The sequence below is a fragment of the Aspergillus aculeatinus genome, assembly GCF_003184765.1.
Source record: "Aspergillus aculeatinus CBS 121060 unplaced genomic scaffold BO66scaffold_8, whole genome shotgun sequence".
Lineage (NCBI taxonomy): Eukaryota > Fungi > Ascomycota > Eurotiomycetes > Eurotiales > Aspergillaceae > Aspergillus > Aspergillus aculeatinus.
Genome location: NW_020291477.1, coordinates 91,703 through 118,142, shown reverse-complemented (window position 1 = coordinate 118,142; position 26,440 = coordinate 91,703). Strand labels below are relative to the sequence as shown.

General features: G+C 26.5%; 4 protein-coding genes across 4 annotated transcripts; 2 read left to right on the top strand and 2 right to left on the bottom strand.

The window, feature by feature from the left end:
- Nucleotides 1–708, bottom strand: BO66DRAFT_426528 (uncharacterized protein). Its single transcript, XM_025650294.1, has 2 exons — nt 259–708; nt 1–162 (listed from the first exon to the last, which is right to left on the bottom strand). Exons 1-2 carry the CDS (start codon nt 641–643, stop codon nt 131–133), a joined length of 417 nt encoding a protein of 138 aa, XP_025506930.1. The 5' UTR covers nt 644–708; the 3' UTR covers nt 1–130.
- A 742-nt stretch (nt 709–1,450) lies between these two features.
- Nucleotides 1,451–3,399, top strand: BO66DRAFT_426527 (uncharacterized protein; the record flags this gene model as incomplete). The annotated part of the gene is made up of 6 exons (XM_025650293.1): nt 1,451–2,436; nt 2,749–2,753; nt 2,829–2,847; nt 2,964–2,969; nt 3,055–3,077; nt 3,377–3,399. The coding sequence occupies 6 exons, from the start codon at nt 1,451–1,453 to the stop codon at nt 3,397–3,399; spliced, it is 1,062 nt and encodes a 353-aa protein (XP_025506929.1).
- A 19,101-nt stretch (nt 3,400–22,500) lies between these two features.
- On the bottom strand, nt 22,501–24,270 carry BO66DRAFT_435548 (FAD-binding oxidoreductase; the record flags this gene model as incomplete). Its single annotated transcript, XM_025650857.1, has 6 exons — nt 22,501–22,762; nt 22,838–22,947; nt 22,984–23,214; nt 23,310–23,686; nt 23,750–23,966; nt 24,025–24,270. The coding sequence occupies 6 exons, from the start codon at nt 24,268–24,270 to the stop codon at nt 22,501–22,503; spliced, it is 1,443 nt and encodes a 480-aa protein (XP_025506928.1).
- Nucleotides 24,271–25,617: 1,347 nt separating this feature from the next.
- On the top strand, nt 25,618–26,424 carry BO66DRAFT_426526 (cupin domain-containing protein). The gene is made up of 2 exons (XM_025650292.1): nt 25,618–25,983; nt 26,046–26,424. The coding sequence occupies exons 1-2, from the start codon at nt 25,720–25,722 to the stop codon at nt 26,397–26,399; spliced, it is 618 nt and encodes a 205-aa protein (XP_025506927.1). The 5' UTR covers nt 25,618–25,719; the 3' UTR covers nt 26,400–26,424.
- Nucleotides 26,425–26,440: the final 16 nt, after the last annotated feature.

The following is a 26,440-nucleotide window of genomic DNA, read 5'->3' as shown; positions in this document are numbered from 1 at the left end:
CAGCACAATCAGTTCATTGGCCCTATATTAAACAGCAACCCTTTCATTCGAATGAAAACACCAACGAACAACACCGGTAAGATATCCCCTTGTCTGCACCTCATCTGCCAAGTTGCTGGAGATTCAATCTCTACTTATGCTCTCCAACGGACGGGAGCGTATCTGATCAATGCAACATCAATACCATGAAATTAAGCATTTCAGACCTCACTGCAACCAAAGGGCTTTCGTTTTGTACGAAGAGGGGGGGGAGCATACCAGATCTCCTTTCCTGAGCAGGCTGCCGCCAATAAATTCGACGAATAGTAATCCAATCCAACCCCAGCACGATAACCATTCCCAGACACCGGGTCACCGCCGCCTCAGTCCACCCATCATCATTCCGGTAGCAAGCAAACCAGGCCACTGTCAGGATCCGAGTGAGATGGATGGTGATTAAGCCGGCCAGCTCGAAGGCGATCTCGGTGCGCCGCGGGCTGAGAAGATAGACCTGGACCCACAACAGGGCCACGGCACCCCCGCCGTCGTACAGGCTATACCAGAAAGGGGTCCATGCAGGTGAGGGCGTCAAGAATGTGAGAATTGCCTCCAGATTTGCCAGAGAGGCGAGGGAGGGAGGCAGCAGCAGCGGTGAGGTGACCATTGAGATGTCGTACAGGTCGGAGGGAATGGGTGCGCTTGGTTGAGTAGTAAGGATCTGGGTGATGGGGTGGGGGATAGGTTCTCATTTGAATAATAAAACAAGCCTCTGGGAGCATCAAGGTTGAGTGTAGGTGGACCCGGGGAGGGGAGGAAAAGGAGCCAGGTCTGAAACTTGGCAAATCAGCTGGTAGACCTCACAGCTCTGTTCGGCTATGGTAGATCTTCTCGGCTCCGTACGAACTCTACCAGTGTTGTGTGATACGTGCAATGAATACGGGCATATGGCTATTACTCCAGCTTCTAGGATCGGATAGAAATGGACGCTCATTGCATTATCTTCATGTTATATACAATTAGGCATCATTGGCTGCAGCTTTAGATGATCGAGATTAAGGGTCTGGGGGCATCGGCACTTGATTTCATGCCGATAAAGGCCTAACGTATGCCTTCGGTTAAGCATGTATTACTTCGTGCTTACGCTAAAAGGGCCATCTCGACTAGTGATTGTCGGCTAATATTAGGGAGCACTTCAACTAGCACTGTCGTACAGACGCTAACCTGTCAATTTCTGAAACCTACCCTGTAGAATTCTCCTTTGTTGCTAAGATATATCACATTGCATCGGCTTGCGATCTCCACTCAGCTTCAGCCATAGGGCTGGCACTGCTTGGTATTGATTATAGAAGCAGAGTCTGCCCAAAACGGACTATAAATTCGACACCCCGATTCCCTCTTCCTGCCTCTCTACCTCTCATGACCTATTTTATCACCGTCATCCTCAATATCCTACCCTTGCATATCCTGCAAGATGAAATTCTACCCCTACGGCACATTGTGCATCTGCACCGTACTGAGCGATGTCAGCTCCGCCATCGACATCCCGAAAGCATGGACCCTGGTCGGCACCATCGGGGCGAGCGTGCTAACAACCAAGTACGGCACGCCCGGCAACGGGGTGATTGTGTCCGCCGGCCTGGGAACCATCCATCTGATTGATACGATCCGCGAATGCATCCCCGCCGGAAAATCTGGTGACACTGAAGATGCCTTGACCTGCGCGGAGTCGGTGGTCTCGGCGGCCGTTCAATTTGGTATGGCTGTCAATAACTATCAGCAGGTCGGCTATTGGACCTCCAAACGCGAGCAGGGAGGACACGAGGATTTTGCCTACCTGGACGACTACTTCCGTCAGCTAGGCGACGGTGTCGTGATCTCGGATGTCTACTACGAAGGGATCCCGCTGAACGGGACGCACCTGCCGCAGACGGTGGTGCGCCGGGGTGAAGAGGGGGAGGCGGCGGCGGTAACGATCCGGGCCCTGCACAACGCCAGTATGCCGCTTAGCTTCGTCTATCAGAACACGCGCGCGAACCATGTGCCGCTCCTGGTGGCCACTAACGGCTCCCACTACCATATCGGTCATCTGGCCCCCGTCGGCAGCAGCAGCTCGTCATTCCAACGCCGCGGAGCTATTGACACGGCCTTTACTCATGTCGGCAGCGGCGGCGTCAAGGTGCAGTGCAATTCAAGGGGTGCCGTGATGACGGTAGAGCAGGCGCAGGTGTTTCTGGATTCGCCGAGCTCCGGATCCAGTAGCAGCTCAGCGGCCATGACTCTCTTTCTTAACCTTGTCAACTACGCTACCTTCGCGGGATTCTCCTTTAACGAGTGGGTGAATGGAGATTTAAGTGGCCAGTGGGCCATGGAAGCGGAGGTCAATGGGTTTGGGACTAACTGGGAGACAAACTGGAACTGGTGCTTTGGAGTGGAGCAGGCGAGCTGTGATAAGGAACTGTAAGCGGTGGTGCCATGCATGTACGTACTGTTGTTTATTAGTTATGAAACAGAGGTTGATGCGAACATGTCTCAGACTGCGTCATGCTCCTAATTCATGACAATTGATTATACTTGGATGGTGGAAGATATTGAACCAAATCATTCAATTATCGCTATTGAATTTATACAGTACTGTCCGCATCGAAAATTGCTCTGCGTTCAAGAAGTCGTATTTCTTATTTATATGTCCGAGCTAGTAATCCTTTCTTTGCTGTCTGACTCTGAGTACCAAAATAAAGAGTTTTAATTTTATATTAAAAATTTATAAAGTCTGAGTAGGTAAACTAAATATTACTTTAAATATATTAATATATTAAAAATATAGCTAAAACTTTTAATTATTATACTAGTAATTGTTCTAAGAATACTGTAGGATATCCTGCGGAGCTTCAGCCGCTGAAAACTTAAGCCTTCTTAGAATAATACTCTGCTTAATATTTCCTAAAAAATATAAATCAGGCCTACTATTACTCTTAAACTATTAGTTTACTGTTTGTATATTATTTATAATTGTCAACCATAACCAGATAGTAGTAAAAAATAAGAACTAAATAAAATAAAAAATATAATTAACAGTAGATATTATAGTAGTAGCAATAGTAAGAAATAATACTTTTACTATAAGTATTTAAAAAGTATTCTAGACGGAGTTTCTCTAAGAGAAGTACCACTGAGATCCTAGTATTAGTATCTTAGATATAATTAAAATATAAATACAGATTAGTTTACAGAAAGCCAGTTAATAGCTGACAGTTAGAAAAGATATTTATTTTAATTATTTTATCTACTACTTTAAATTAAGATTCTAAGACTTGTATAAAAAAAGATATATAAGAATATAGCTGTATATATTAATAATACAGAATAATAAATATAATAGTAAATATCTAATAAATAGAACCAGTTATTCGCGCGGATTAATTTTAAAAACTTAAAACTAAGTACAGCTCTGTATTCAGATATTAAATAGTTTAATATAAAATTTAAAAAAATAAAACTATAATATTATATAAATAATAAATATTATCTTACTTAATAATTACTTATTCCACTCTTTAATTAATATTAATAAATTATAATAGTTATATAATTATAGCTACTCTAGCTTACTAATTTATATACTTATTTTTATTTTTTTAATTATTAGAATAATAAACAGACTGTTTAGAATATTAAGGCTATATTATATCTTTATAAGCTGGAAGGTTAGACTATAACTAATATAATTTTTATAGATTCTAATTATTTTTATTAAGATATAAAATATTAATAATAAAAATTTAATATAAAAGTTAATATATTTTTTATATTTAAGATTGTATAAAATCTTCCTACAAAAAAGTAGATATACTATATTATTTTATATTATACTTATAGTTTCTAAGAGATTTAAGAAAAACTTATAAATATATAAAAGAATTACAAGACTTATTTCGGTTTCTTTAATATATTAGTAATATCTAATATTTAGATGATTTTCCTTCGCTTATAATTAAGATAGTATGGGTTTCGGTAATTATTAAATTATAGTCTGACAACTTCTTAAATCTTATATCTAAAACAGATAACAGCAGATACTTCTTCGACTATGCCCGTCTTATAAGTACTATCTTACAACCCGTTCAGTCTTATAACTCCAGTCTTATAACCCGTCCAGTCTTACAACCCGTCTAGTCTTGCGACTATATCAGTCTCATAATCCATCCAGTCTTCCAACTATCCCAGTCTTATAATTATTATAATCTTATAACTTATCCAGTCTTATAACTATTATAGTCTTACAACTAGTTTAACCATCTAACTATCTTCTATTAATTATATTACTTATATAAACAGAGTCTAATATATCTACTGTTACACTTCTAGTCTTCTGTATTATACCTAACAACTCAAGTACTCAAGTCCTTGCATTCTGTGCTACAGCTTGATGATTTCCGACACCCTGCTTTTTAATGACTTTGTAGGACTTATATCCCTAAGAGAAAGAGATTACAGGACAATAATCTGCTGCGGGCAAGTATAATATTATTTACAAATATTATATTCAACTCGGGACCGAAAGTAGCCTTAGTTAGCAAAAAAAATATAATATTTTTATAAATATATTAATTTATACTTTAAGTATTATTTTTTATCTGTATTTTAATATTATAAAATCTAATCTTTAATTAAGCTTAAATTTCTAATTAAAAATACCTTATACTTTTATAGTTACTGTTATAGAGTCGAATTTTCTAGTTTTTAAAAAAAATAACTAATTAGAACTATTAGTATAAATTAAATAAAATAATTATCTATATAAATTATATTTTTAAATTTATTAGATTATTTTAATAACTACTATAGATACTAAAAAGCGTTATAAAATAGATTTTATTTAAGTTTATTTTATTTAATAAAATATACTAAAAAATATTTATAGCTGTTTAAAAAATACTAAAATTTTATATAAGTTAGTTAGAAAAGCTTAAAACAGTATAATCTTATTCTAATATTTTTATTATAATCTATTTAATAATTTTAAAAATATTTTAATATAAGAGTCTGTACTTCTAAATAATAATATATAATAAAAAGGCTATTAATAAAAAAGTATTTATATTTAGTAGTAATAATAAAACCAGCTGTTAATAAAAGATTATTTTAGTATAATATTATTAATTTATTCTAAATATCCTATTAATAGACTATAAATAGTCTCTGTATAAAGTCAACTTATCTTTATTCTCGACTATAACTTCTAGTAAAGTATTAAAACAGCTTAACTATTAAAATAATAATAAAACAACTAGTATATAAAACATCTTTCTAGACTGTGTATAAGATACTTAAAAAATCTTTAAATAATAAAATTAAAATCTTAATCCCTTTTTAAAAACTTATAAAAGCTCTAGTAAAGTATGTACTTCAGGTTGCCAGATAATCAATATATCACCTCCATATACACAACAACTGATTAAATATCAGTATATGTCTTAACCCAAAATACAGTAATTTTATAATTTTATATAGTAAAAAGTTCTTTTCTATCTATAAATATATAATTTGCGCGTAATTAGAATTCTTTTTTAGTATTATAGAAGAAGATTTTATTATATACAGCTAAAATAGCCTGCTATTTAAAAATATTTATTTGACTTAGAAGAATATAATAGAAAGCTACTATAAATACTATTAAGATTTAAGAAGATCCAACTTTGGTAAAGCAGGCGATTGAGTACTTATACACTTTGGACTACCAAGTCATATCTCACATTGCAACAGAACAAAGCCATGAACAAGGCAATGGATTAAGCCTTATACGCTCGAGTTGCCATGTTTCTAACAGTAAAGTGGTTATATCTATAATACAAAAAACTCAAAGAATCTTAGATTAATTTTTTAATATAACTAATACTAAAAATATTTTTTTATATTTAATTTTCTTTTTTTTATATACTTATATATTCTCTTGCGGACTGTCTTCTTATTAAAGAATTAAAAATTCTTACCTAAAAAAAATTAAATATAAAATAACTTAAAGACTAAATATAGTTTTATTTTTATAAATAGTTTTAAAAATCTATAATTCAATGTCTAAAAATAATAAAGATCTAAAAAATCTTACTATAAATATTATTTTATATAATTTTTTTTATTAAGATATAAAGATAAAGCAGCTGATATTATTTTTTAAAATATTTTTTTAATTATATTCTATAATTTTTATATAACTTGCTGATTATAATAATAAAAAAGTCTGTAACTGTATAAAATAAATTAAGAACTATAAAAAAATTAGACTAAATATAATAAAAGATATGAAAAGATTTATTATTATTTTTAATTTTTTTAATATAAAAACAGAGAAGTATTCTAGTATATTATTTAATTATTTTATAGATATTAATTATATATAGACTAGATTCTAAAGATTAGTATAGTAATTAAGTTTTATTTTTAATTTATAAAAGTAATATAGTTTTTATATTTTATTACTATATTAGTATTTATATTTAAAAGGTACTCTTTTTATTTAACTACTATATAATCTAAATCTGATGTTTATTTATTATAAATTTTAAACTGTTTTATTATATATATTTTTTAAGTAATACTTTTTAAAATTATATCTTAATTCGAATATTAATTAAATATTAACCGGATATAAATAAAGTATTTATATTTTCTTAAGATTTATATAATCTCTTCGATATAGTTAAAATAGATAGTAATCTAATAATAATATAAGTCTAGATCTAGTCTATTAATATTATCTTATATTAATAATATTTTATATATATTATTATATAATTCTTTTTTAAAGAAATAGCTGATTTAGTTTTTCTAATATTTTAATATTTTTATAATACTTATATAAAATATATTAGTTATTAAACTATTTAAATAAAATAATAAATTTTAATAATATTTTTTAATATTTTCTAGCTAATAAGCTTCTAGTATTCTACTTACTAAAATCTTTAACTAGTATATAACTATTTTAAAAATAGTATAAATATTTAAATAATTCTAATTAAAATAGATTACTAATAATTAAATTCTTTAAAATAGTATACTATTTAAAAATATCTAAATATAAGCTGAGAACAGGAATCTATAAATATTAACTACAGCTATAGGTTTTTTAATAGATAAAAATAATCTAAAATATCTAAGAATAGAAAAATTAAAAAATTAATAAAGTTGGTATATTTATAGTACTTCGGTAATTTTTATTTAATATATTATTAAATTTAAAAAAATTATACTACTTGTATTTCTACTATTTTAATAATTATATTCTACTGGTCTTTTAAACTACTAATTAATAAAAAATCTAATTTTTTAAAAACATCTTAGTTATTATATAATTTAAAAAATTATTAATATTTATTCTATTATTCTAAACAGTAAGAAATACCTATATAAAATATAGTCTAATAACAAAATTTTTAAATAAATTAAGCAATTTAAAATAATATATATCTTTAGAAAACAAAGACCTGTTAAAAGTTCCGGAGACAAGTTATATATAAAAAATCTAATTATTTTATTAAAACAGCATATTCTTAGTAAGAAAACCACGAAGGGAAGTAAAAAACTAGAGATTTAGAAGAACTGTATAATTATTTATAAAATATTATATCATTATTAATTATAATCTAGATCTTTCCGGAAGTTTTATTCTATTTTTAATAGTTATTTTAGAAGATTTATATATTTACTTATTTATATAAAATCAACAGTAGTAATTTAATTTTTAAATTTTATAAATTTATAAAAGCTTGCCAAAATCTTATCTATATTTATACTATTATTAAATTTTTAGAAAATATTTGGTTATTAGAAAATAAAGTCTTATTAAATCATTTATAAATTAAATTTAATAAGATTATATTATCTTCTAAACTCTATAATTTTATAAATATATTTTTTTTAATTATTTTTAGTAACTTTCTTTTTATAGATTATCGAACTATATTATTAATCTAAAAAATAATAAAATTCTATTATATAAATTTATTTATTTCTTATCTTAACTTAAGCTCCAATCTCTTTATTATTATATTAATAAAAATATTGAATTAAAATAAATTTAATTTTTTAAAAGTTTTATAGAAGCCTCTATTCTTTTTATATTAAAAAAAATAAAATTTCTAATTATATATAGATTATAGAAGACTTAATAAGATTTTAGTTAAAAATTATTATTTTTTATTTTTAATTTTAAAAATTTTAAACAGAATTATGGGAGCTAAATACTTTTTAAAACTTAATATTCAGAATATTTATTATTAAATTTATATTAAATAGAAAGATAAATAAAAGATAATTTTCCAAATCTGGTATAGATATTTTAAATATTTAATAATATTATCTAGATTAATTAATACTTCGGTTATATTTTAAAATTATATCTATTTAGCTTTTTAAAATATATTAAATATTTTCTATATTATTTATTTATATAATATTTTTATTTTTTCGAAAAACTATTCTTCTTATATTATTTATTTATATTAAATATTAAAATACTTATAAAAAACAGATTTTTATATTAAACTATTAAAGTATATTTTTTACTAAGATTATATTAAATTTTTAGAATATATTATATTCTTATATAATATATTAATAAATTTTTAAAAAATATCTGATATTTTTATATAATATATTAATAAATTTTTAAAAAATATCTCATATTTTTATATAACTAATACTAATTATATATTATAAGATCTAAGTATTCTTAGAATTCTATAATTTTTATTAGTATTTTATTAGAGATTATTTCTTAATTATATTACTACTAATCTTTTTTTAAAGAATATTCAGAATAGAAAAAAGTCTAAAAAAATAATATTAATTAATAAAGAAACAGCAGTATTCCGACAGCTTTTTTATAGTTTTAAAACTGTGTTTTTATAAAAATATTTTAATTTTAAATAAAAAATCCAAATAAAAATAAATATTTTTTAATAAAATATAATAGAAACATTATTCTAGTCAGATAATTATAAAGTATACTATTCTATTATATTTTAGTTAAAAAAGTTTAATAGTACTAAAACTTGTTATTTAATCTTAGATTAAAAACTTTTTACTATTATTTATTTATTTAAATATTAATATTAATATTTTAAAGAGCTATTATATATTATTAAAATTTTTTTAAATTATTAAAATTTTTAGATTTTTATAAAGTAGCCGAAGCTGAATAACTGTTAAGCTTAATAATATATATATTTTAATAATTATAATTTTATTATTTAATATTAATTTAATAGATATAATTTTATCGATCTGCTGTCAAGAATAAAAAAAAATTTAAAAATTCTATTTAATATAAAGATTCTAAAATTAATATAATATTAAATAACTAATAAATTTTTAGTAAAATCTCAGCTAGTCTCTATAAAAATTATAGTTTAAATATAATAAAATATCTTTATAAAAAGATTCTAAACTTAGTATCTGTATAATATTAAGCTTCTAATAAAATTAAAAAAACTAAAAAATTAATATAAAAACAGTTAACTAGACTGTTAAAATAAAAATATTTTATAATTTATTTATTAATATATTAGTAATATTCCAAATATATAAGTATAAGAACTTATTATATTTTAAAACTATTAAAACAAGCTTATTCTATAATAAATATATCAGTATATCGGCAGTATTCTAAATATATAAAAATAAAGATTTATTCTATTCTAAAATTAATAAAAAATTATATTTTCTAATTGAAAGAATCTAAAATAAAAATATAAAAATATATTATTAAAAACTTACTATTTTAGAAGATAATCCTAGATTTAAATATTAGAAAATTAATCAAAATAATCTTATTATATATAAATATTATTTATATATTTCTGCAGGAAAAAGTCTTCGGTAATATTTATTAAATCTTTATTATAATAAATACTTGTAACAGTGGTCATAATATAGAGGATGATTGTTGTATTATCACTAATCACTAGCTATGCTGAATACAAGTATAACTATTTTATTATTAGTATATTAAGCAGTAATATTCTATTATTTTTTATAATATTCTTAGTATCGCCTGTTACAGTATTTTTTCTCAGATATAACAGTATTTTTGTTGTCTTTATTCGCGGCGGCTTTTAATAAAGAAGTGTACGAACTAAATAACTTTATTTTAATTTATTAACTAATTATCCAGCTAGTCTAGAATAGTTTTATATTTTATAATTTAAACTATTTTAATAGTTTTAAACCTCTCAGTAATAATATTATTACAGTCAGTTGTTAAAATATCGCAGTCAGTAACAAACTAATTATATTAAATAGTAAGTTTATTATATTCGGCTGTTAAAGTATTATACTTAGTAATAGTATTATTATAAACAGTTATTAAAGTATTACAATTATTCTATTTTATTTTTAAAGCTTTATAAACTTTTTTATAATTATTTATCTATTTATTATATTCGGCGGTAAAAGCTGTAATATTACTAAGTAATTAGTTATATTTTAGGGCAATACACTTTAAGACCTCTAATTCTTTAGTAAAATTAACTTTTAATATTTTGATTTTAGATTTAGCCTATTTATAATTATATGAAGTATTTATTTTTATAGTATTAATTTTATTAAGAAGATTCTTAGTAGCTAGATTAATATTACTAATAGCTGTAGTATTAGTATTTATAATATTAGTATTTATAGTATTAGTATTTATAGTATTTTTAACAGCAGTAAGCTTTTTTATTAATTTATTATTTTTATAAAACATCTTTATCTTTTTTTAACTCTTTTTATTAAAATTAAGTCTTAGACATCTAGTTTCTTTTTATATAACTGCAAGTTTGTCGCCGGTACTATCTATATTAGTTATAGTAGCAGGTACAGATAATTTATTTTCAATAATATTAGATATAAATAATTTATTTATATTAGATATATTATTCTTAGCTATATTATTCTTTTTTAAAACCTAAATCTATATCTTAAAATTATTAATTATATCTTTAAGATTATTAATTTTAGTATTATATCTTTTATAAAAATTTTAGTAATAAATATTTTTCTTTTTAACTTTAAGCTGTATTATTATAGTCTATATTATAATAACTATTTTAACTACAGATTCGAATATAATAGTTATAATTATATTTTTTATATACAGATTTTTAATTTTAGTATATCCTACTTTAAGATATTTAACTATTTTTTAGAATCTATATAGCTAGTAGTAGATACTATATATAACTTATAAACCAGCTGTAATATAGTACTTAATACTATAAAATTAGTAGCCGGTTAATAATTATCTAATATAAAAAATATTATATAGATTAATTAGAGAATTATTTATATAATCGGATTATATACCACTACTGGATATAATAATTTTATTCTTATTAAATATAATAATAGAATATTTTTTTAAATACTTATTATTATTCTTCTTATTGTAGTTCTTGATAATCTTATTAAGTTTAGTTTTAAGAAAATTCTTACTAGTATTAGTTAATTAAAAAAAAATAAAAAAGTTATACTTCTACTAATATTAGTTTTTTTTATTATAGTATTTTTTTAATAAAAAATTTAAATACTGTGAGAGTTTTCTTTTAATATTATTTAAAAATAGTAATTATTATATAGTATTTAACTAGATCTGCTTTATTAGTATTCTTACTTGCGAAATTCTTATATTAAATAATATTTTTAGTTGTGATTTTGTCTACTCTGATAATTATATACTAAAGCTAATAACTATATTCTATATATAAATATACAGATTAAAATATATAGTTATAGAAGATACTATTATTAAGTTTAATATTATTATTTTTTATAATACTAATAGAGATTACAGAAACCGGAGGTTTCTTAAACTTAGGTATAAAAAAAGATAAAAATATATACCGGAAATTATTTAAGAAGATATAATATTTTTTAGATAAAAGCTTAATAAATAAAATAACAACTTTAAAATAGTTAAAGCTATTATTTTTATATAAATAATTAGGAATTTTTAAAGTATTACAGCTCCGAGCTGTTATATTTTTTTTATTATTTTATTAATTTTAAAAGATATTACGTCGAGAAGTATTTAAATAAAAAGATTAGTAATAAGATAAAGTTAGATTAAGTTTATTAAATAAAAAAAGATTTTTTTAAGAAAGACGAAGTTACTTAAGTATAAAAAATAAGATAGTTGTAAAGAATAAGATAAGTATAGGATTTTAGAAAATATAAAATAAAATAAATATAAAATACTACTATAAAACAGAAAGTAAATATTAATAAAAAAATAAATATTAACAGTAAAATAAATATTAATAATAATATATTGTTGGACTACAAGCTACTGGTTATAGCCTGTTATAAATTAATTAATTTTTTTTATATTTTTTTATACTCTCTAATCAGATTATTAATATTAATATTATAATTATAGACTTATTGATTTTTATTTAATAGGTAATCTCTTTAATAAACTAAATATTCTGTATAATATAGTCTTCTACTATATTTTATATATTATAAAATAAATATTTTATTAATTTTTTATTTATTAGTATTTTTATTAACAGCAGAAGATCTTTTATAACTATATTTAAATAAATCTTTAAATTTATTATTAGAATTTATATAAGAATTATTAATATTAATATCAGCTGTATTAATATTATTATTCTGCAGAGCTGGCTCAAGTTATATAATTAATACTATTAGATAAATATAAAATATATCTAATAATTTAAGTTTATATACTAACTGTTCTATCTAATAAATAACTTTATAAAATTTAGAAAACTGGTAACCAAGCTTTGTTGGTAATTCTGGATTAGAAAAAAGATTATATTTTTAATAAAGATACAAATAGATCTAATTATCTTTTTTAAAGAATTTCGGCTAATATTATTGATTATAATAATATTTTATACAGATTACTATAAACTTAATTATTTCTTCTATATTTAATTACAGATCTTAAAAATCCTAATATTTTAGTTTCTGTATTAATTTAAGTAAGTATTATAGTTAATATAAATCTATTTTAAATAACAATTTATATAGTATTTATCTAGTTATAGTATAGATCAAGAAGTTCAGTAAGACTATAATTATAAATAATTAATATAGCCATAGAATACTTCTAGTAGTTAAGTAATAAAATATAATCTTAATAGTTTAAATTATATACTTTAACTATCTGTTTATTTAAAAATAATAAACTGTAGTAAATAGTTAGTTAATATTCAGCTTCTTATACAGGCCTCTAATTATATCTGATATAAAGCGATAATTCCTGTCGGAAATTATAATATATAATATACTCTAATTATAGAACTAAAAATATATAAGTATTTTCTGGTTTTATTATACTATATTTTATTTAATATACCCCGGAATACAGCCGACTCTCTTTGTGAATCTATTAATTATAACAAATAGCTAGTTATATCTGTTAATAAAAAAAATTAGTAATAAAATCTATTATAATTTAGTAGAACAGTATTAATAATAATACTATTAATTAAAAATTACTAAAAAATTAGTATTATAGTATTTAATATAGTAAATATTAGAAATAATATAATAAATATAGATATAGTATTTAACAATTTTTATAAATAATAAGATCTTTTAAAAAGTTAAGATATTTTTTAAAATCTTAATAGTTCTAATTATTATATATTATTTTAAAAGTTTCTTTTATTAAAAACCTGGGAATATATAGCCATAAGTTGTTTAGGATTTTATTATCTTAATTAATAGGATTACCATTGTTATTGTTAATATAAATAATATTATTATTATCAATATTTTTATTATTAGTATAGGATTATTAGTTATAAACTATTTTATGATTATAAGATACTAAAACAGATACTATTAATTATCACAGATATATAGTAGACTTTACTATATATAATAAACTATTATCTTCGATATAAAAAAGTACTACTAAAACTGGAATATTATTCGCGGCGCGAAGAATACTTAAAATTTATGTAGTACAAAGATTAAAAATATAATTTATATAAATACAGTCTTTAAATTTATTAGAAAAATAAAGTATATTTATATATTTTATAGAAAAGATATCTAAATTATTATAATAGTTAAGACTAATATTATATGGTTGGGGCGTACTATTTATATAAAACAGTTTTAATAAAATATTAATAACTATATTTATTATATCTAATTAATAAAAAATATATAATCAAAAGTATTATATAAATTAAAAAATCTTAATTAGTTGTAAATTAAGTTTATTAACATCAACTATAGTATATAAAGAACTTTATAAGAAAAAATTAATAATAGCTAAATAATTAATAAAGACTATTAGCAGTTAAACAGTACTTTCGATTATATATTATATTTTATATAGTTTTTATATAAGATATAAAACTTTAAGTTCGGTAATTTAATAGTTTCTTTCAGCTAGTTATAATAATCTAAATAGAAATAGAATTAGTTAAATTTTTATTTATAATAGTAGAATAGGTTTGTCAGAAATAATATAATCGAATATATAATATACTATAATAGAAAAACCGGCTTTAAATATATTAAGATTAATAAAAAAAATAAAATCAGAGTTAAAATAAATAAGACTTTATAAATTAATAAGTTTCTTTTATAGTCTTTTAAAGACATCTTATTTTTTTAAAATAGAATCTAATATTATTCTTATTATAAATATTTTATACTGTTGGCTTTTTACTGGCCCTTCTTTAAGCAAGTCTGTTTTTTATTATTATAGAGAATCTGTAATTTAAGCAAATTATTTTATTTAATATTAGTAATATTCTATAAGTCCTAGATAGTACTTTAGCTATATTAGTATCTGAAGAAACTTAAAAGTTTTAATAGCTTTAATTTTTATTTTAGGAATGATTAATCTAAGGATATTAGTTCTTAGACTAAAAAGTTTAACAGAAGAAAAGACTATAAAAGCTTTTAAAAGCTCTAGTTTTATATTTAGTATTATAAGATAACTAAATATAAGATTAAGATATTATAAATACTCTTCGAACTTGTTAAATACAATTATAATATTATTAATATATATGTAATAGAATTCTACAAAATTCTTTAGACTAATATTTATCTAATACTAGATATATAGAATACTATTTATAAAGTTTATAATAGTAATATTAAATATTTTTTATTTTTTATAAATAATAATAGCGAGTTTCTTTCGGTAGTCTCAACAAACTTTTTATTAATAAAAGAATTTGGCGGTATTAACTACTATAATAAAATAATATTTTTAAACTAGATTAATAATATCTTTTTACTATAGAATAGAATATCTGTTTAATATTATTTCTATATTTACTTTGTGAAGGTTAATAATAATATACTTTTTCTATTTATATTTTTTTACTGTATTATAGATATTATACTAAACAACAAAAACTAAATAAATAAAAGGGGTATATAAGATTATATATTTCAGCTTATTTTGGTTTTAGAGCTTATCGAATATCTTATTAATAATATAATAATTATTAAAGCTTATATAATAAATATAAATCTTTAAAACTTAATATTTCTAATCTTTTTTTATAGATATCTTCATCTACTACAATTTTGGAATTTTTGTTATGCTAATATTAGAGCCGTCGGTATTCGCCTAAATATTATATTTTAATATAATATGTTGTAGCAGACGACATCGTGATACAAACTAATCTTTACTGTTATATAATATTATATTATTATTTATTATAAAAGTTTTTTTAGCTGTTAGTAGCTTATTACTAGTAGTTATTATATAAATATTATTACTTATTATAGTATAGGCTTCTATAAGATTATAATTAATATATTACTAATATTATATACTATTATTAGATAGTTCGACTTTTTTAGTTTTAATTTTAATAATAAATTTTAAATAGTTTTTTATGCGGTATGCCGAGCTATAATAGTTAAGTATAATTATTTTTAAATAAGTATAATATTAAATATATCTAGCTTTATTATGTAGATTATAGGCTTCGATAAAGAATAGATTATAGTCGATTAAGTATATAAAAAGCTGAATATTACTAATTCAAACAGTTGTCGGATTAAAAAGATAGTTATTTAGAGTAGATTAAAATAATATTAGTTTAACAGATATATAAATTCTAGAATAGAAAGATATATTAATTTGCTGCTCGGTATATACTAGATAGAAATAAAAATACTAAATAATATTAATTAATTTAATAATAAATATAAAGTTATTATAAACTTTAATAATACTAATATTAATTTTAGAGTTAAGAATTATACTCTATATATATATAATCTTATTGCCTACCAGTAGATTAGTATTAAGCTTAAATAAAATTTAAGTATAAATAGTAATTCTAGTATATAAAGACTTACTTAAATAAGAAGTAGAAATAGAAAAGTTAATATAAAATATAATATAAAAAACAAATTTATATTTTAAACTAATTTTTTTGATTTTAAAATTCTTAAAAATACAGATATTAACGCCTAAAATACTATAAATTAGAGCCTCATCGATTAAGATTTCTGTATAATTAGAGTTAATAATAATATTAGTTAGTTTCTTAGTTATATTTAAGCCGATTTTTGTTATAACTAATTTTGAATTTTTAAGAAACTAGATATAACTAGAAATATATACTTATTCGGCTGTAAAGCAGTCGGAAACAACAATATTAGATATAATAATATTTATATTTATAATTACTTTGTCGGATACAATTAGTATAATAGTAGATACAGAATAAAGAAAATAAATATATATTTTATTATTAAATAAAAAAATAGTAAAATAATTATTATAAATAATTAAATATTTTATAATTCTATTTTCTAGCTTAATAAAATATATACTATTATTACTTTTAATATTATTTTTAGATTTCTATACTTTATATATGTTATAGTTAATTTCAGGTTTATTAATTATGTAATAAGAAATGTCTTTGTAGTAGTTAAATAAAAAGTAATTATAGTTAGTATTATTATATTCTGTAGTATAAATATAACTTATATTATAATTAACAGTATATATATGACTTATACAAGGGCGGTTTTATAATTACCGACTTTAAGTATTCTTCGCAGAATCTATTTAAAACTGAGATATTTGTATAGATTACTGTAGTTACTATAAAAATTAATATAGCTGCTGTTTATATAGTATAAATAATATATGATTTTAAAAAGAAATATACTAGTTATTATAGAAAGATTAATTAGTAAGCCTGTTATAAGATTAATATTAAGAACCTTTATATTAGAGGTCTTTATAGTAAGAACAATTTTAATTATAATTCTAATTAAAATTTTAGTTATTCTAATTGTTCGAGCAACAGTTCTACTAGTTTTTGTTTTTATTTTTTTTTTCTTATATTTTTATTTTTTCTTTTTTTTTCGTGTTTTTTTTTTCGTGTATTATACTTAGTAATTTTATTCTTTTATTAAAATATTTGCTTCTTGAGAAAATATAAGAAGATAAAGAGGCTGGTGTTTTTATAGAATTAAAAAATATTATTATATAGATCTAAATCTAGATAATTCTAAATTATAAAAAAATACTTAAAGATATTAGTAATATAGACTGCTCTTATTTAAACTAGTATTTTTTAAGTAAATTTGTTGATTAACCAACCATCGCGGATATTGTTATAAATATATAATAATATATTAAGCTTTTAACAAACTTTAAAAAAGTCTGGCTTAAAGTAATTATATAGTTTAGCAAGCCAGCTATTTTTAAGATTATACTCTTAGATTATATATTTTTTTTTAGTAATCTTAGTATAATATTATTACAGAGTAGTATTTATAAGACAGATTTAGATATTAGCTTTAATTATAGCTTTTTTTTATAGTTTATAATATTACAGATATACTCGATAAAGAAATAGATATTTTTATAGTAGATTCTAAATTCTTTATTAGAATGCTTGGTTATACTAGCTACTGTTATATAATTAGGATAATTAGACTAAAAATAACTAATCTTATTTGTTTTTTACTAATAACTATTATTATAAAATACATCCAATAAAGATTTATAATTATTTTTTTTATTTCTTCAATTTTCTAAGAAATATTGTAAATTATTTATATTAGAACTATGGTTACTGGGATCGGAGTTTTAATTTTAGCAGCCGTAAAAATAAAGAGCTTTTATAAGATATTTCTTTATTTTTTATATTATATAATTATGCTTTTTAGTCACATGTTAGTTATTATTTTATTAATAATTATTTTTTTACAGTAATATTTTTTATTACAGTATTCTTTATAGTAATAATAATATTCTTTATTTTTCTTACAATAATCTTTTTTATTATGTTGGTCTTAGTCTTTCTGTCTTAGCTAACTCTTATTCTAATATTATTCGACTGTTTTAAAACAGGTGTTAATATTAATAAACTATATCTATATTTTATAAATAATATTTTAAATATTTTTAATACTGTTTTAGACTTTCTTTATTTCTTAGAGCAGTTCGGTAAAGTTAGATTAAAAAAATAAAAATAGACCGAAGAGAGGATATTTATTTTACTTATTTAAAATCTCCGCGGATACTTATAAAGTAGTATTATTACTATTATCACCGATAATACTAGTTCTAGCTATTATTTAATTTAAAAATTTATATAATAGTATATATTAAATTGTAGTTACTAGTACAGAGTTGATTAAAAATTATAAAAATTTAGATAACTAAAAAAAACCCAGAATAGTAGGCTTTTTAGCTGATATAACAGTATTAACAGCGTCGGTAGTAGAAATATTTGATATAGTTAATAAAATAAATACTACTTTTAATTTTAATATAATTTATTTAAATGATTTTATAAATTATAGTTTAAGATTAACAATACTGTTGTAGAATTTAAGCTATATAATATATACAAATAGCTAGAAAAAAGATAAAAAGAGCTTAAAAAATTTAATTATAGTTTTATAAATATCTAGCTAATACAAGTTTTAGTTAATAAAATAGAAAACTAATATACTTAAAAAGAATAATAGTATATATTCGGTAATATATTTGGTTTAATAAAAAATATTACTGTTAAAATCTTTAGAAAAGAAAGCAAAGAAATAGATATAAAAATAATAAATATAATAAGCAAGTTTTATAAGATGTTTTTATATAGTTAATTTATTTAGTTTAAATAATATTGTTTATTATATAATATTAATACATCTATATTAATAACAACTATTTACAGACAACCGGAAATAGAAAAAAAAACAGTTCTATAAAATTTAATAAAATCAGTATAGTAAAAAAGAAGCTGTAGTAAAATTATTTACATATAGTAGAAGCAGCAGATAAATTAAAAATAGGATTAAATATAATATCTACTTTTTAGAGTATAGTAGTCGTATTTCTTAGTACAGTAGAAGACGCGAGAAATAAATAAATAGTTTTTATTAAAAATAATATAAATAAGATTATAGTTTTAGGTCTTTATAAAAATAGAATAAGCGGTTTAGCAAGAAATTAATATAAATAAAATAAATAAATTAATATTAATAAAATTAACAATATAATAAAGAATAAAACAGATAAGCAAATAAAAAACAAAATATAATATAAAATAGAAATTAATACTGAAGTTAGAAAAAAGCATAATATAACACAGATTATAGATAATAATATAAAGTATATTAATAAGCTCAATATTATATATATTAACAAGCTTAATATATTAAAAATTATTAGTTAGCTTTAAAAAGCAGACTTCTGGTCTGTAATAAATATACTATTATTATAATAGTAGTTATAATATAGAGAAAGATAATTATTATATTATTACTAATTACTAGCTATACTGAATACAAGTATAACTATTCTATTGGCAGTATGTTAAGCGGTAACATTCTGCCGTCCTCTATAATATCCCTAGCATCGCCCGTTATAATACTAAATAAAAAGTTATTATAAATATTTTTTTATTCTTTTAAAATAAATTTTTTTTAATAATTATTTTTTTCTAAACTTCTATAATCTATAATAAACAGAGTTTTTAAAATTAAATCTTATATTTTATAGTTATTTGTTATCTATTTTTCCGGACAATTAAATATATTCAATTTCAATAAATAATTAATCTAGCTATTTTATTTTTCTACTAAAAGCTAAGCTTTTTTAATTAAGTATAAATTAAAAAATATTTTTTAGAATTACTTAAAAAAATATATATAGAGATGTTATTAAAGTTTTCAGATATTAAATATATATTAATTATAATAAACTACTAAACTAATTCTAATTAGAAAATATTTCTTACTTTAATTAGATATTTTTTAATAAAAGATATAAATTATTATAAAATTTTACTAAATTTCCGATTAGTATCTGGATTTTATATTAATAAAAATCTAGCTATAATTATTTTATTAGTTTTATATAAATATAATCTTTTTTATTAGATATTAAATATAATAATTAATAATATTAATAATAATAGTTTTATATTTAATATAATTTTATTTAAGTTTTGGATTTAGTTTAGCTAAAATATTCAGCTTTATAATATTTTAATTAATTTTAATTTTTTAAAGATTATTTGAAATTAGTATTATATTTTTTGTTTTGTTTATATAATTTAGTTTATAATTAATATTTTTTTATAGAAACTCGGGATTAAGGTTTTAAATAGTACTATTAAATATATATAAAAGAATAATAATAAAGATTTTAAAATTTTCTTTAATATCTTAAAAATTCTGAAAAAAATATATTCTAAAAGCTGTTTATAAAAAACTAATATAAATAATCTCCAGTTTTAGAAATAATTAATAAAAAACTAATATAGAATATCCCTGAAAATTATTTATATAAATTTTTTATAAATAGCTTTTAAGATCTTTCTATTAACTATACTAATTTTTAATTATAGATTTAGAAAATTATATAATTCATATATATTAATTTTTAATATTAGAAGAAGTTCCAGCTTATTTAATAATTTAAATCTAACTTAGTTTTTTATTTTTTTTTATTATAAAATCGACTAAAACTCAACTTATCTTATAATTTACCGGATATTTAAATTGTATTAATTAATTTAAAACTTTATTCAGTACTATAATTATAATAATATTAATTATTTTTATTCCACTATAATTAAGTAGAAATAGATAAAATATTTTTTAAGCTTTTATATTTTTTTTTATATTCTATTTATCTAAAAATAATAGGCCTACTGTTTATAAAATTTATAATATCTAGAATAATTTTTTAAATTATTTAAGTTATTTAATTAACCGACAAGTATAAAAACAGATACTTTAAAAAAATTTTAAAAATTTATCAAATATATATTAAAAACTCTGAAAATACTACTATTATATCTATTAGATACAAAACTATATTTATATTATTATAATTATTCTAAATCTGATATCAAAGGTTAAAGAATTTGAAAAAATATATAACTAGATAATAATATCGACTAGTATAAAAAGTATTAAACTATTTTTAAAAAAATATTTTATTATATTTAAAAAACTAAGAATATTAGTTTTAAGATAAATTAGTTTATTTTATATATTATTCACCTCTCGGAATTATAATATTTCGTATAAAAAAGACAAATTATTTAGATTTAAAAAGCCAATCAAATAAAAATATTTTTACTAAAAATAAGTCGCCTATAAATATAAGTCAGCTATCAGTCGGCTTAGCAGACAGATTATAAGATTATTTAATAATCTATAGTATATAATATAATTAAATAATATATTTTCATTAAGAGGAAAAGCCTTTTACGTGGATATATATAATAGAAATCTAAGTATTTATTTTTATTATAAGTCAACTTAGTATTTAATAGTAAAGAAGAAAGAAAATATATTAAATTAAACTGCATTAGCGAGTTCCTGGCCAACGTGCTAGACAGCACTGGCAATATTGATCTTCCCAGGAAACCACCAGCTTCAGCGCCCGTCCCTTCGTCCTCCCAGTTCTAGGTTCCCGAGTGGAGATTTTCTTTGGGGGGCGGTTGTTGCCAAACTCTCAGGCTAGTCGATAGACGGCTGGCGGATGAGAACGGTGGGGTATTAAAGTGAATGCAATTCTCTTGGCCTAAAGTGTAGAAGCAAATCCGTAGACTGCTTGCAGCTAGGCTATATGATGAAGAGGATCATCCAGTTCTGCAAAGAACAAGAATATCGTACTCCAGTTCGACCGTTAATATTTCTGCGAGTCCGGAAAGGTCCGGAGAAGACCAACTGGCACCCTGATATGTCATTAGTTTGATAACAAAGTGCAGTCGCCAGGCATGGGCTGTCTTGAGTGCTAACTCATAAGCAGACGCAATAAGTTGTGCCAAAGTTAAACTGATCAACGAGTATAAGCATGAAAGGCAGCGACGAAACCGTACGAATTCGACGTGTGGGTATGGATCAAAAACCCGGGGACTCCCATCTGAATGTACTTCGTCCTTGAATTATATTCATACATCCATATATACTCCAACAACGCTTTGTACAGTCATTCATCTCTCCTACTCTGGTCGGATCTCCTCTTTTCTCTGGTCACGAATAGGCGGTGGGCAAAGGATTGCTATATCGGAAGACATTGCTGGGATCGTACTTCTTCTTCAGCTCCGCCAGGCGAGGCAATTTCCGAGCCCCGTACATCTCCTCCAGCGCCTCGTCCCCGTTGGCATAATTAACGTACACCGCCAGGTCGTCGTACCCCGATGTCTCGATGAGAGTGTCGCGGACCTTCTGGGCCATGGCGATGGATGGAGCTTCGACGCTGCTGTCCGACGTACTCCAAACAAACTGGAGCATACTACAGAAGGCATCATGCTACAGTTAGCGGTCAAGTTTCTCCTGCGCACCTTGGGGGGAGGGAAGGCTATCTTACACGTAAGTCGTGGTGTCGCGCCAGGGATATGCGGTCTTCTCGTCGGCCACGGCCACCACCGCCTCGTTGGCCCACGACTCGAATACGACACTGGACGACTGGCCCTCCGTCTAAGCCGCCCAGAAGTTGACCATCATCTCGAAGACCTCAATCCAGGTGGCAGCCGTTAGCGTACGCAGGTTGACCCCGTAGATGTCGTAAATGCTGCCGTTCTCGCAGACCTCGGCGTCGGTGGCAAAGGCGGCGATCGCGCTCAGTTCATTCCACGGGACCTCAGTCACGTTGATGAACGAGGGGCCGACGTCGAGTATTGGCGCCAGGAGCTTCAGGGCCTCCTCCTGATCCCCTTCGTACACGTAACTGGCGATAATCTCGGGCTGAAGGGACGTGTGCGGATGGTTAGCCAGTCCAGGATCTGATGATTATGGGACTGCATAATCCTCTCCCAGGAGGGAGGAGGGGATGAACTCACACCGTTGATGTCGGCGTTGTAGAGGATCTCTGTCTCGATAGCCCAGTGCGCGGAGGTGTTGAAGTTCTCCAAGGCAGTGAAGTATGTCACGTTCCGGCTGGCAGGAAAGATTAGATCGATGCTGGTGTAGTTGCCGGTCAAAGGATGAAGTTGATAGGTGGCCGACGTGAGAATACCCAGGTTAGCCCCAGCGCCGCGAATGCCCCAGAACAGGTCGGCATTGAAGTTTTCCGACACCTCGAGGACCTCACCAGCGGCGGTGACTACCCGGGCAGACAGCAGCCCATCGATTACCAGGCCGTACGTCCCCTGCAACCGCCCGATGCCGCCCCCGATGGTGGCGCCGATCATCTCGACACATGTGCAAGTGCCGGTCTCTGTGCCAGGGTCGGTCAGTAAGAGCTACGCCTTATTCCTGGATATAATGGGACGAGACTCACGGATCTGATACCCCGCCTCGTAGACGGGGTCCATAACGTCGCCGAAGGTCACACCAGGCCCGATGGTCAAGGTGCCGGCAGCGGCGTCAACTGCCACCGTGTCTAGCGGGCTCAAGTCCAAGGCCAGGCCATTTTGGAGATTCCCAAACGTAATGCTATAGCCGTGACGGCCCCCGGTGGCTAGGAACGAGATGTTGTTGGCTGTCGACAATTTCACCTAGCTCCGCTGAGTGAGTCTCCATCTAGCTTGATGGCTGCAATCGAAATTCACTCACCGCTGTGATCAGGTCTTGTTCAGAGTGAATGGACAGCGCCGCGGCATAGTTCGGAGGCCGGTACACATCCCATCGGGCAGTGGCATCGGTGAAGTCGGTGGACCCTGGAGCGGACAACACAGTACCAGTCGACCAGTTTCCACGGCTGAGGATGGACAGCAGATTCGTCGTTGACATCGCCGCTGATGCCTGACTGTCCTCTGCAAGCCAGAGAGACATAAGGGTCAGAAATCCAGAGTACCGCATGTTGAGTAAGTGACTCATTGGGGCTCAACTCTGTCGATGTCGATTGCGTGTTATCCCCGGCTGATCTGTTCCTAGACGGACCTTATAAACTTTGGCTGAGCCTACAATCGTTTTCAGATATTGTATTGTTCGGGTTTTATCCCGCCATGTTCAGATGCTCGATTCTTTGAAGACGGATAGTCAGTGCCGCTGCTCCGGGCTCCGGCGCTGACCCGTAATGGTCATCCTCGCTATCAGGCACCTCGACCTTTCAGGAGAACACAAGAGAATTGTTATATTATGCTGACATGTCACCCCAATGGGAAGGATTTGATTGGGGTGTCACACTGTTAGCCCGACAAATGGTCAATCCTTTAGTCAGTCAGCGAGCAGGTAAGGACACTTCTTTATTTAGACAATTGGTCTGATTTTCTATATTCCATCATGCTGTTGAACAGTTTCATACGTCTAATGCACTTGTTTTCCTAGTTCTTTGCCACTTATCTGGCAGATGCACTTCGTTGCCTAACAACCCCAGGGAGCTTGGTTTGCTCTACCAGGCTACAAATGCTTAAGGAGGTGCTCCTTAAAACCGACTAGTACTTTAAGCTTATGCTCCGGCACAGCCTACCTTGGAGTTATCATTCCCAGAAGAGGGAATGTCTTAAGCCTGTCTTAGGGCTATTTTTGATAAAGTCGCTGGTTATTTCTACATATCATCGCTGTGGAGGTGATATTGGGTTCAGGTGATTTCAACATGTCAGCTTATAGGGATGGACCGGTGTGTAGGTATATAAAAACCAAATGAATTGGAAAGTTGAAAAAAGAAAACAAGTTTCCAGTTCGTAGAATAGATATTTATCAAACTTATTAATAATTATTACTTTCTATATCAATTAAACTTGCAGGATTTTAAAGCAGGAGATAGAACATTAATCTAATAGACCTGATGTTAGCACAATCCTTACTTAACTCCTTTTTCAGTAGAAACTCAAGTAAGTCTGAGTAGAACATTTCACACTACTACATGTAAGCTGACAGTTCCATACAGACAGGCAGGTGAAGAAAAATCAATTCAGGCACAGGATGACCTTATGTTGCTTCAGCTGCAGTCAGCTGACATCATCGGGTATAAATATTTGTCATGCCATCCAGAATGCTCATTATTTTCGACAATATAACACTTCGATGTCTCACTTGTCAAGGTTAGTGATGACGGCCAGCCCTACATGACATAAGTTTCCTTACTGTCAAGCCAAGGTATCACAGATCGTCTGTCAGCGAGTAAGGCAGACCGAGATTTTTGTGAATCTAGATGGGTAGTGGTTTTGTGAAAGCCTTCAGCTTTAAAAGCTACAGGTGCACATGTTTTGGTAGAAGTATCTGTATAGTTATCTGTTACCTCCGGTCAAACAAACTGCGAACAATCTATTCCATCCATTCCCCCATCACTGCTCTCCTTGAGACTCCATGGCATCTGGCTTTCCCGCGGAGCCTCCTGTAGGCGCAGGCTATGTCTTAAACGGCTTCCCCGCACCCGGCTTGCGGAAAACTGTCCGCCACATCACCGGCCACAACTTGGATGGCCAGTCTGTCTTCCTCAGCACCGACTGCGGGGCGCACCACCGAGTCATGGGCGAGCAGCAGGCGGTTGCCAACATCCTCTATTCGACCAAGGAGACCCCTGTCGACTTGAACGACGAAGCCGACCTCAAATATGCGGCTGAGACGGAGGCATGCCTCACTCTATGAATTTCCTACCTTTTCTCCACAACGTGACTGACGCAAATGTTTAGCCTGGCCTGCATATTCACAACGGCTCCGTCGTCCGTATGATCGACTTCGCGCCGAATGTCGAGTCTCCCCTGCACCGGGCTGTGTCAATCGACTATGGCATCGTTGTTGAGGGCGAGTTCAAGCTGATCCTCGACTCCGGGGAGGAGCGCATTATGCGCCAGGGCGACATAAGTGTCCAGCGAGCGACCGCCCACAAGTGGCACAACATTACGGGTAATGGAACCATGCCCGGGCGGATGCTCTGGGTATTGCTGGACTGCAAGGAAGTGGTGGTGAATGGCAAGGTGATGGAGGGTTTCCTGGGGGACTTGGCGAAGGAGTATGTGGGCTTGGAGCCCCAGGAGGGAGACTGAAATTGATTTAGCTTTGAAATTCGCGTTTTGTTTTGGGTGGG